Genomic DNA, 12,879 nt, shown 5'->3' on the forward strand with positions numbered 1-12,879 from the left:
ATATATGATAATAAATTACAGTGAATTTTTAAATTAAAAAATTTTATTACAGTAAAAGACACATTGCCATTAATCCCCCTCAAAATACTCCGTCTTGCTTCAAACACACTTATCCCATCATTCCTGCCACTTTCTGAAGCAGTTCTGGAAGTCCTCTTTCATAAGTGTCTTTAGCTGTGCTGTCATGGCTCCCTCAATGTCCTGAATCATTTTGACTTTGAGGAAGAGCCAGAAGTCACATGGTGCCAGATCCAATGAATAAGGTGGATGAGGACACACCATAATGGGATTTGGGGGGGGGGAGGGGGTTGTTGTTTTTCTTTTTTTTTTTTTTTTTAGCTGAGCCATCCTGCCACCTGTTGGCAGCTCAGCAGCAGCTCAGCTCAGGCCAAAAATTGAACCAGCGACCCTGTTGCTCAGAGCTCGCACTCTTGAGCAAACTCTTAACCAACTGAGCCACTCGGCCGGCCCTCACACCATTGTGTGAGGCCCTCACACCAGAAATTGCCATATACCAGAAGCAATGTGTGACAAAGAGCATTGTCATGATGGAGGATGATTTATGGCACACTTTAAAACACACCTTCTTTCAACCATATCTCACACCCTACTGACTGCACCAAACAAGCTGAAACTTGTCACACACTGTTACTAAGGTTTGACACGACACTTCCCATATTGAAGATCCCTGCCTTTCTTTTAGATGGCACTCAGCAGCAGCATTCACCGTGACACAGAAAGGCTCAGTGTCACACATGACTTCTGGTGTGGCAACATGGGGAAGTTGACTTTATCCCAGGAATACAAGAGTGGTTCAACTTTTGAAAATTAATCGATGTAATTCACTTTATCAACAGACCCAAAGTGAAAAACCTTAAGATCATTTTAATAAATAGAAAAATATACTATGAAAAAAATCTAACATCTGTTCATCATTTAAAAAACAAAAAACCTCTAAGGAAACTAGGAATAGAAGGGAATTTCCTCAACCTAATAAAGAGCATCTACAAGAAGCCTATAGCTAACATCATACTTAATAATTAAAGGGAAAATGTTTCCTTAGCATAGGAGAAATAAAAGCAAGGATGTCTACTCTTTCCACTTTTATTAAATATTATCTTGGAGGTTCTATGTAGTGCATGAAGGAGAATAGAAAGCATACAGATTGAAAAAAGAGAAAAGTTTTTATTGATGCTCTTCTACAGACAAAATCACAAAAAAATGTTACTATAATAAGTTTAAGAAAGTATCTGATATACAAGGGCAATATAGAAAAATCAGTTTCATATTTACATACTATCAATGATCAATGGAAAATAAAAAAGACAATACCATTTATAAGCATTGCAAAGATGAAGTTCTTAAGGGACAGATCTAATAAAACAGTTGTAAGATTTGTACATTGAAAACTACAGAACATTGCAAAGAGAAATAACAAAGATCTAAATAAATGAAGAGACATATAGCAGAAACTTGATATTTTACATGTAATTCTCCCCAAATTAATCTATATATTCAAATGAAATCCTGGCAGACTTATTTGTAGAAGTTGACAAGGTTATTCTAAATTTCATTTTGAAAATCAAAGGACCTAAAATTGAAAACAATTTTAAAAAAGAAGAAAAAAATCCCCACAAAGTTGGAGGACTCCTGCTACCTATTTTTAAAATCTAATGACAATGTGTTTTTTACATAATGATAGGTCAATAGACTAGAATAGAAAATCTGTAAAAAAATAGACCCATACATGTATGATCAATTGATTATTGACAAACATACCTTCAAATCCAATGGAGAAAGGATATTCTCTCAACAAATAGTGCTGACAACTGCAAGTCCAAATTTAAAAAGAAAAACCCTTGATTCTTACCTTGGAAAATATACAAAAAAAAAACCTCAAAATGGATTCTATACTAAATATATAAAACCTAAAACTCTAAAAGTCCTAGAAGAAAATAAAAGGAAAAAATATTTGTGACCTGGAATTCAAATAATTCTTATGATACACACACACACACACACACACACACACACACACACACACACACAAACCTGAACCATAAAGAAAAATTGATAAGTTGGGCTTCATCATAATTAAAACCTTCTACTATTTGAAAGACACTATTACAATTTTTTTTAAATGCACAGAGAGAAAATATTTATAAAATGTGTATCTGGCAAAGAACTTGTAACCATATTATATAAAGAGACTTATAAACAATAAGAAGACAATTCACCAAAGGAGAGATGTGGATGGCAAATAAGCACCTGAAAAGATGTCCAGCTTCCTTAGCCAGTAGGGAACTATGCATTAAAGCCGTAATCAGATACCACTACACCTGCTATACTGGCCAAAAAATTTTAAACTGACAATACCATGTGTGTTGTCAGGAAAGTGGACTGACTGGACCTTTTATGCATTGCTAGTGGGACACAGACACTTTGCAAAATCCTTTGAAAATTCCTTATAAAATTAAACATAAACCTGCCATGGGAATCAGCAGTCCTACTCTTGGGTATTTACCTACGATAAATGGAAATATATGTCCTTACAAAGAGCTACTTATGAATATTTACAGCAGGTTTAACAGAAAGGTCTCAAACTAGAAACAGCCAACTGTCTATCTATCAACTAGAGAATGGATGGATACAGAAATTGTGGTCCATCCATTAAATATTACTCAGTAATAAACAAGACCATATGTACATGCAAACACATGGTCTCAAAAGCCTTATACCTAGTGAAAAAAACAGCTACATGCTGCGTGATTCCGTTTATCTGACATTCTGGAAAAGGCAAAAGACTAAGTATAGAAATCGGGTAAGTGGTTGTCAGAGGCTGGAAGGAAGGCACAAATACAAACGAACCTGAGAAAACATTTTGTGGTCATGGAAATGTTCTTATCCTGATTACAGGAGCTCACTACTGTATATATTGGTTAGAACTCATCGAATTAAACACTTTAAAAAATTAAGAAATCTGACTTTCAAAAATGAATTATAAAAATAAAGGATGCTGCCTGGCTTCAAAGTGTATGTTAAGTGACAGCTTCCAGTTAACTGTTCAGAACACTTTCAGCTTATATAAATTCACTTAATTCAAAGGTATATGGTTATTTTCTTTTGATCATAAAGTGAATAAAGTCATTTTACATGAAACAAATTTTGGCCTTTTATCCAACTTCATCCTCATAAAATTAAAATAGTATATTTCATCAATTGATAGATATTTCCATCTCCTATTTCTAAAAGCAAATTAAAGAACACTCCAAATCATCCAAGAAAGTAGCTTCCAGATGATAAACTGACTAGAATGGCTAGAACAAGGAAGGCTGGGGACTTGCCCAGCTTTTACATTTAGTTCCATAAACATCCTCTTCATTTAAGCAAAAAAGATGAGAGCGATTCTTGTATATTCAGCAGCTGAGACTCCTGTCAGGCTGGTACAGGGGACCCTTACGGAATCCCCAAAGGCTCATCACATAGTCCCTTAAGAAGATGACAATAGCCAACCAGTACAATTACCAGCTCCATCAGGCCACTTACTCCATCTATTTGTGTTTCAGATGCTGCATTTCAGTAAAATAAGGTCATTATCCCAGAAGCAGTTTTAAGGGGGGCTAATTCACCTCTTAAAAGATAAGCTTACCCAAAGCGAAGAGGCTGATGACCTTACAAACTCATCCAGGAGAGGTTCAGCCTGAGGGACGACTGGTTTATGACTACTAACTACACTCCAAGAACCCAATATTCAGTATGAGTTGCAAATAGTCAAGGGCCATATCTCTAACACCTGTGGAAATCAACTACTTCTCACTACAAATAGAAATGGTCTTGCACTTATGATGGTCTTTACCTCAGTCAACACCACGGCCGGCCCCTAGGGGAAAGAATACTCTAGTCCTGACAAAAGGACCACCATCTAAACTACTCCCATCCCTCTTTCCAACCTTTATAGCCTCTGCCTTGTGACTACTACCCCCAGCTGGCAGGAATCTCAGTGAGGAGAGATGAGAGAGAGGTTTATATGACAGTGAAGCACAGGTGGTTTTGAAGCAAAGGCTGAGGGAGCTAGAAGAATGCAGAACCCTCCCACCACCTCCAATTCAGTAAACATGAAAATAAGTGGCCTCTGGCTGGTGCAGGGAAAGTCTTAGCAAGGGAAAAAGGTACAAATTAAGACAGAGAGGAAGGGAGAATGATTTGTGAAATAGAGAGCTTGTCAAATAAGTGAGGCAAAGTGGATGTGTCCATCTTCACACCCCTCTTTGCCTAATTAACTCCTACTTATCCTTTAAGAGTAAATTTAGCAGTTATGCCTCTAGAGGAGCTTTCCCTGTTCTTCACATCCCCCCAAATCTTGATGTAGTACTACTTCAGGGTGTCACCACAGCACCTATGAGAGCATATATTATTATCTGCTGCTGTAAGTGTTTTTATTAAGATATAATTCACGTACCATAAAATTCAAACATTTAAGGTGTACATGTCAATGGTGTGTAGTATATTTTACAAAGTGGTGCGATCATCATCAATATCTAATTCCAGAACATTTTATCACCCCTAAAGAAACCCCACAACTGTTAGGAGTCATTCGTTCTTCATTCACCCACCCTTCCAGCACATGGCAATCACAAATCTGTTCTGTCTGTAGGGATTTACCTATTTCTGGACATTTTATATAAATGAAACACTATGTAGTCTCTTTGTCTGGCTTCTATTGCTTAGCCTAACACTCTCAAGGTTTAACCATGCTGTAGCATGTAACAGTACTTCACTCCATTTTATGGCCGAATAATATTCTACCATATATCTATACCATATTTTTTCATCTATTCATCAGTTGATGGACATTTGGGTTATTTCACTTTATGGCTACTATGAATAATGCTGCTATGATCACTGTTCTTAAGTTTTTAAGTGGACATATGTTTTCAATTCCTTTGGAATATATGTATGTATACATGTATGTGTGTACACATACACACACACACACACACACACTTAGGAGTGGAATTGATGGGTCATAAGGTAACTATGTTTAACTTTTTGAAGAACTGCCAAAATGTTTTCCATTTTATATTCCCACCAGCAATGTAATTGTCTTTCATTTATCTAGCCCTCAAATTTCTTGACAGCAGGGACGAAGCCTTCAGTTCTATCCTACCCCCAGCACCTACCACAGTGCCTAATGCAGTATGGTTGTCTGTGAGTATTTGTGAAGTGAATGGCTGAATAAAAGCCCAAAATAATTTTCTTCACCTTATGCCTTCTTCTGGGAAAATACTTATCAAACTACCCTCCTCTCTATATCTTTCACTTTCATGTCTCCAGACTCCTTCCGAAATTACTATAAATAAGCGATGTACTCTTAGGTGCCAGCACTTCCTGAAACGGGGTCTCCACGACTGCTAGCAGAGAAGACTGTGACCCACTTGGGCTGCTCACCTGCACATTAGTGAAGTTAGTACAAGATAACTTGACAGGAGAATCAAGTGTTTCCAAGTTGGTACCAGTTGGCAGGCAGTCAGACTTTCGTGCACGTTTTCAAAGAGATCCTCCAGCAAATGTAGGCACAGGACATGTTTGGCTCTAGGACACTCTCTGCTGGCCCTGCTGCCAATAACATGACAATGGACCTGGCAGGGAAGGGAGTAAAGTGACTCCCACATGGGGCAAGAGGAAACATATGGGGCCCACGCAGTACAAAGGCAGGCTGAGGAGATCTGCAGATGAAAGGGCCTTCCAATTCTAGCAGCTCTGGGTGGGGATTAGTCTCCCACGACTGGCATTTAAGTAGCCTAATGACTTCCAGCTCTGGCCAGTTAATGAGACCAGGGCACAGAACAAATACCCACTTTGATCCTCAAACACAAGATGGACATGAACATGGATGAAATTTACACTTGAAACATGACAAACTCCTCTTGATACGAAATAGGATACATCTCTAATAAAATATGAACATACATTAATTCCTTGTAAAATCCCACAAATACCTTTCTACTTCTGCTCCTGACTGATAAACATTTACTGATACCTACAGAAAGAGAAGGCTCCCTTGATGTTTTATAGAAGACATTTCACATTGAACACATGTACTTTGCATCATTTCAACTTTCTAAGACTAGAAGTCAAGTATGCCTGTGTTGAATAAATTATTGAAGCTGTACATAAATTACCTGTGTTAAGCAGAATGTCCTCCCAAGCATGCCCATGCCCTAAGCCCTAGAACCTGGGAACATGTTATTTTACATGGCAAAAAAGACTTTAGATATAATGAAGGTTATAGATTTTAAAATAAGGTGATTACCCTGGATTATCAGATAGACCCAGTGTGATCGCATGGCCCCTTAAAAGGAGAGATCTTTCTCTGGGTGGAGTTAGAAAAGATGCTACTGAAGGGGAAAAGTCAGATTCAAAGGGTGGGGGGATCTCGACCCACGCTTGCTGGAACAGAACTACACAGAAAGCATGAAAATGAATGTGGGCAACCTATAGGAGTAAAGATCAGTTCCCAAATGACAGCTGACAAGGAAAGGGGGCCTCAGTCCTACAATCACAAGGAACTGAATTTGGCCAGCAACCTGAATGAGCGTAGACGCAGACTCATCCTCAGAGCCTCCAGGAAAAAAAAAAATCAATCCAGCCGACACCAGGATTTCAACCCCATGATGAGCAGAGAACCCATCTGAGCCACTGTACTCTTGACTGCTGACTTACAGAACTATGAATAAACATTTGTGTTATTTCAAGCCCCTGAGTTTGTAGTGATGTGCCATGGCAGCAATAGAAAACTAACATATTACCAAATGTCAGTGTTTCAAATTCCAAAATCCTATGGTTCTGAAACACAATAACCACTACCACAATCAATTAAAATTGCACATTCCCAGAACCAATTTATACATATTCCACTATTAAACGTTTGTTTTGGTTTTTTATAACAAATACAAGAGAGATTTCTACCAATAATTACTGGGTATTTTTAAAAATGTTATCTAAGTATAATATACCAATTTCTAAGTAATTATACTCTCCAACATTTACAACTTTAGCCTTCATTTTTAAGAACTAAATAGATAATTACTTTGTCAAGTCTTTTTCTAACTGTCTTATTAGTTTGCTACAGCTCACTTTAGGTGTACGTCTCTTTCATAATATTTAATGTATCTTATATAACCATATATTGGTAACATTAGCAAAAGCCAGCGATTGTTAACAGAATTAAATGAATCAATGTTTACAAAAATGTGATGACAACATAAATGATGCCAAAGGTTTCCAGGCCTCAAAAGTACAAAGAACTCTAAGGCAAAAGTCACTCATATTTGTACTATATAAATACATAAAGCCAATAATATTAAGTGAATTTTTCGCAGGATGTTATTGGTATGACATTGGTATTTATATTTCTTAGATTAATAGGTCAAAGATGCATGTGGCTTCCTTGCAAGCATACCACAGTTCCTCCAGTTCCTGATCTGCAGAACACACACTTAGAATGTTCCAAGTTCTATGCTCAACCAATGTTTCTAAATTACAGCAATGCCAACAGAATTGGATTTTTCCAGAGACGCTACAATATATTGTAAAAATCTAGATTTGGAACATGGATACTTACTTTTTCTGAGTTCTTTCTGCCAGCCTTGCAATTTCTATAGCTGCCTTCCTTGCTTCAAAATCTTCCCTTTTCACCACCTCTCCAGTCCCTCGGTAGCCTAGCTCCACCAACTGGCGGGCGAGGACTTCATCCTACACAGAAAATCAATTGTTAGATTTGTGGACAGCTTATGTTATCCAACGCATACTGAAAAACTGTTTTAAATGGAAAATCAAATTGGTTATTTAAAAATGAGACAAAATATATCAGACGTCAAAAATTCTAACAACTTCTAAAAATTTCTAACAATTCTAAAAATGTCTAACAATACTGTACTTCTGTAAACATCTGATTTGTCATCCCTTTCCCATAGATGTAAGATGAAAATCAAAAAATAACATCAATCACTAAATTTTCTCTAAGGGATTGGAGGACAAAAGTCTGTTGTGTTTTTAATCAATTTATGAAAACAGCTGCAGATAATTAGTAGAGTATCTTTAAAACAATAAAACTAGAGACAATAGTACTCATACAAGAAAGGCTTAAAAAAAAACCAATCACACAAAAAGACAATTGGGTTGCTTTTAGAAAAGTCAACATTTTAAAGACCTAATTCCTTGAAGTAAATTAACTGATGACACAGAGCACTATAACTTCAAATACAAAATAAAGAGCAGATGAATTTCTCATTTAAATAGAAAGATAGTTTCCATATAATGTTGGTGCCAATAAAAACTGAAAAGTAGAAACCCAAGATGACCACAAAAAGCTTTAAATTGGCATTTTTCCCACAACCCGTTGGACCTTCTGTATTTCAGTTACTATAAGAATTGTCTAACACATTTTTGTCACTTGCATCACATATTCAAAACACAATATGGTTTCCCATCATTTGAAGGTGTCACTTTACCTAAAGCTACTAATATAAAGACTAAATTATTACATAAAAATATGTATATAGCAATAATGGTCCTTATATTATCTTAATTAAATATGAAATAATCTGAAATGTAGTGAAAATGGTACATATTTTATTGTTATAGACCCTTACTTAATACATCACTATTGCATGCAAGAACTGCCAAACAGAATTAGTAAATGAGAAAACTTTAGGTGCATTGTAGTCATCTATTCAACTCATGGGAGCTATTTTAAAGTTCAAACTATGGAAACAAAACCCAAAAAATGTATACACTACCAATCTAGAAAACTTGCTACTTTTCTTTGCTAAACAGTAAAAGTAAATACTGCACTTTGTGTAGCAAGTGTGAGTACATTTGCCAACCAAATACCGTGCAAAGCATGGGGCCTGGGGCAGGCTATCTGCTTCTCTTTGACTTATTCCTTCTTACTATCCTGGGATCCTTAGTCTCTTTAGTGTGAACCACAAAACTGAGCAAATGCCTCCACCTAGTGGAATTAATATTTAATACAAAAAGCAGTGAAGAACTTGGGTTTAATTTTCAGAAGTGAAATGATTAGAGTGTACATTTTCTTTATATCTTACTAAAAGCGAGCCTACGGGAAGAACTCTCAGCTTAGCTATGGGAGACTGTGGGGTTCTAGCAGAATATAAATTGTTTGAGGTCAACAGAGTGTTTTATATAATAAAGGCCATGAAAAAGTTGCTGTATTAACTCGGTATATGGAGTGAATCATGCATTCCTCTGTACCTTACCCGGGCCACAGAAAATTACTCGGATAGTAATGCACTCATCTACACTAATGTATATTGCAACAAATGACACGATCTACTTTGAAATAGGTAGAAAGTTGAAGTTGTTTGCTTCACTCACTATCCTCATGCTCTAACTGATGAAATCATGAGTCATTTCTCAACTTTAAATGGTCAATTATCTTTAAAAATAATTTTCTTGAAAGAAACTGAGAAATAAAGTATTTTATCCATTCACATACTTAGCATTTCTGGTGTTATTCATTCCTTTGTGGAGATCCCAGTCTCCTACCGATATATGATTTTCCTTCCACCTGAAAAACTTTGATATTTCTTGCAGTGTAGGTCTGCTAACAACAAATTATCTTGGCTTTTGTTTTGGTGAAAAAAAAAAATTTATTTCACCTTAATTTTTGAAGGACGTTTTTGATGGTTTAGTGTACCAGAGGTTGCCTTTTTACCTCTCAGTACTTAGGATGTTATCCCATGGTCTTATGATTTGTATTATTTCTGATAAGAAGTGTTCAGTCTTTCCTGTCTGTTTTATTCTACATAATGTGTGTTTTTACTTTAGATTCCTTTAAGATTTTATATTTATCATTGGTTTTCAGAAAATTAAGATATTCCTTAGAGATTTCTTTGTGTTTTTTCTGCTTGGAATGCTTTGTACTCCTTGGCCCTAGGGATTTATAGTTTTCACAAAATTTGGAAACTTTTAGCCATTATTTTTTCAAATATATTTTATCTCCTGCTTCCTTCTGATCCTTCCAGGATTACACTTACATTGTTTTGAAAGAAAAATATATTATCACTTTTTTATCAAGCTCTAATGGTTTTGAGTGGAACAGTTCATCTTAGTACAAACAAGTGATTAGCCATGATAGTCAAAGTATATAAAATAAGGCAGTATTCTTTTATTAATGATTAATGCTTTTCTTTTAACTCATGTGATCATGAGTCATCATTAACTTTTGGATGCTAGCAGGTTGGGGGTTATAGCTGTAAGGAGGCATCATGCAAAACAGAACCCAGAGGCGTCGGCCAAGTGGCTCAGTTGGTTAAGAGCACGAGCTCTGAGCAACAGGTTCACTTGTTCAATTCCCACATGGGCCAGTGAGCTGCACCCGAGCTGAGCTGCTGCTGAGCTGCCAACAGGTGGCAAGATGGCTCAGCTGGTGAGAGCACGTGCTCCTAACAACAAGGTTATGAGATGGACTCCTGCATGGGATGGTGGGTTACGCCCACCCGCAACTAAAATTGAACAGGGCACCTTGAACTGAGCTGCCAACGGGCAGCTGGAGGCAACTGGACTTGGAGCTGAGCTTGCTGTGCCCTCCACAACTAAGACTGAAGGACAACAACTTGGCTGTTCCCCTTCCCCAATTCCCCAATAAAAAAATAAAAATAAATAAAAAATAACAGAACCCAGAGGCTTACCCCTGAAGAGAAGGCTACAGATTTGGGGCTGCACATGCACTGTTCCCTCCTATTGCTGGTTTCAAGATGTACAGCTCCCCACACCGACACCCCCAAACACACACACACACACACACACACACACACACACACACACACACAGCCTTTGGACCAGAGCCCATTTTCCCCCACATGCCTGAGGCAAAGCACCTCCGCACTGTTTCTTTGGGCGGGGTGGGTGCAAGGGTAAATGAGGATTGGGGTTTGTGTGTTGCGCTGTGTGCACCAAACTCTTCCAAAGGAGTCTGGGACAAAGGGGACCCAGCATCTGGGGTACCCAGGTATTTCTCACCCGAAGAACTAAAAAGGGAAAAAATAAAATAAAAAGTCTACAGCGGCTAGAATGCTTGTGATTGCCCCACAGGCTACTGGGTTCAGTTGACTTTTGTTTGTGTCATTTGTTGTTATGTTGTTTATTGCTGAAGAACAGTTATTATTGTAGCTCAATCTTAGATTTCTTTACTAAACTTGCTGATTTGTTCTAATAGGGATCCAGTTAATTTTCTTGCATTTCCATGGTGATGAAATCATACTGCCTAGAAATAATAATATCCTGACTCCTTCTAAATATTTATGACACTTTTCTTTCATTGTATCATTGCTTTGGCCAGACTGCCAATAAAAAGTGAAGAATGCTAGCAAGCACTTTTATCATGCATCTGATTCTAATGCTAAAATGTTTAACAACTAAATATGAAGTTTACTACAGCTGTTTGCTATGTACTCTTTATCAAATTATGAGTTTAGAATTTTGTCCTATGCTTTTTCTGCATCTATAGAGAATGTCATATTTTTTAAATTTGTTAATGTCATGAACTCAACCTTGCATTCCTATGATAAATCACACTACTCTTAATCTGATTTATTATTTCTTAATATATTCCTGGATTCATTTTGCATTTCTTTTCATTCAGTTCATAAGTAAAATTAGTCATCAGCTTTCTATTTTGTGCTATCCTTTTCTGAGTTGATGTCAGGATTCCACGAGTCCTGTAAAATGATTTAGGAAAATTAAAATTACATCCTTTTCTTTTTAATTTTTAATTATACAAGTCAGACATAAATACCTTCTCCTTGTGAAAATTAAGACCTGGCATTGTGTATTTGCATTGTGTTGACTTAGCTAAGCCAGAAATTAGTTTCCCATAATGTTCTTTCCTTATATAGTTACAAGTTAGGTTAGGCCACAAGCGACTTTTGCAAAGATTTGGAAGGCAGAGGAAAAGGAGCAGTCATACTCCTAGTTTTCGCAGGATCTCCTTCAGCTTCTCCAACTCCTGGGCCGTGAGCATGTTCATGTGCATGTTCAGTTCTGTGACTGAAGGTGCCAGTTTCTACTGCAGATCACCCGTCATCAAAGTTGGAGGCGTGGAGGACATGAGGGCCTGATACAAGTTCCAGATTGTCCTGTAGATTCCAGCTCATCCTTGCAGACCCCAGTTGAATGTGCTTCCCCTACTTCTCATGTACCTTTCCTTCCTGGCTGCCTGTCCTAATGACTTCGGGCTCCAGCACCAGACACACCGAGGGCTGCCTCAGCGCTGTGCTGCCCCACAGCTGTGCTGTCCCATAACTGAACTGTAACACTATTGAGCTGTTCCACAGCCGTGCTGTTTAACGCAGCCGTGCTGTATCACAATTGAGCTGTTTGCACTAAATACAGTTTCCTCCTTCACTGCACCCCAAATTGGGGATTACGATTGGCATTGAATTGGCACCAACGACCATTGGTTGACACTTAGCATAATGTCCTCAAGGTTCATCCATGTTGTAGCATGTGTCATAATTTCCTTCCTTTTAAAGGCTGAATAATATTCCATTATAGATATATACCACATTTTGTTTATATTGTACATTCATCTATCAATAGACACGTGGGTTGCTTCCACCTTTTGGCTACTGTGCATAATGCTGCTATGAACATGGGTGTACAAATATCTGTTTGAGTCCCTGCTTTCAATTCTTTTGGCTATATACCCAGAAGTGCTATTGCTAGATCATATAGTGATTCCATATTTAATTTTTTTGAGGTACTGCCATACTGTTTCCACAATGGCTGCACCATTTTACATTCCCACCAGCAGTGCACAGTGTTCTATTTCCCCATATCCTTACCAACACTTGT

The 12,879-nt window shown here is 37.4% G+C and overlaps 1 protein-coding gene across 2 annotated transcripts in view; it reads right to left on the bottom strand.

Moving 5' to 3' along the window:
- The window catches only part of CFAP299 (cilia and flagella associated protein 299), a 596,360-nt gene that overhangs the window by 571,810 nt on the left and 11,671 nt on the right, over positions 1-12,879 (bottom strand). For both annotated transcript variants that reach the window (XM_019627430.1, XM_019627431.1), the window contains exon 2: positions 7,625-7,755. In XM_019627430.1, coding sequence (XP_019482975.1) covers positions 7,625-7,755 — 131 coding nt within the window. The remainder of the gene's footprint in view (positions 1-7,624; positions 7,756-12,879) is intronic.

The sequence above is a fragment of the Hipposideros armiger genome, unplaced genomic scaffold, assembly GCF_001890085.2.
Source record: "Hipposideros armiger isolate ML-2016 unplaced genomic scaffold, ASM189008v1 scaffold_730, whole genome shotgun sequence".
Classification (NCBI taxonomy): domain Eukaryota; kingdom Metazoa; phylum Chordata; class Mammalia; order Chiroptera; family Hipposideridae; genus Hipposideros; species Hipposideros armiger.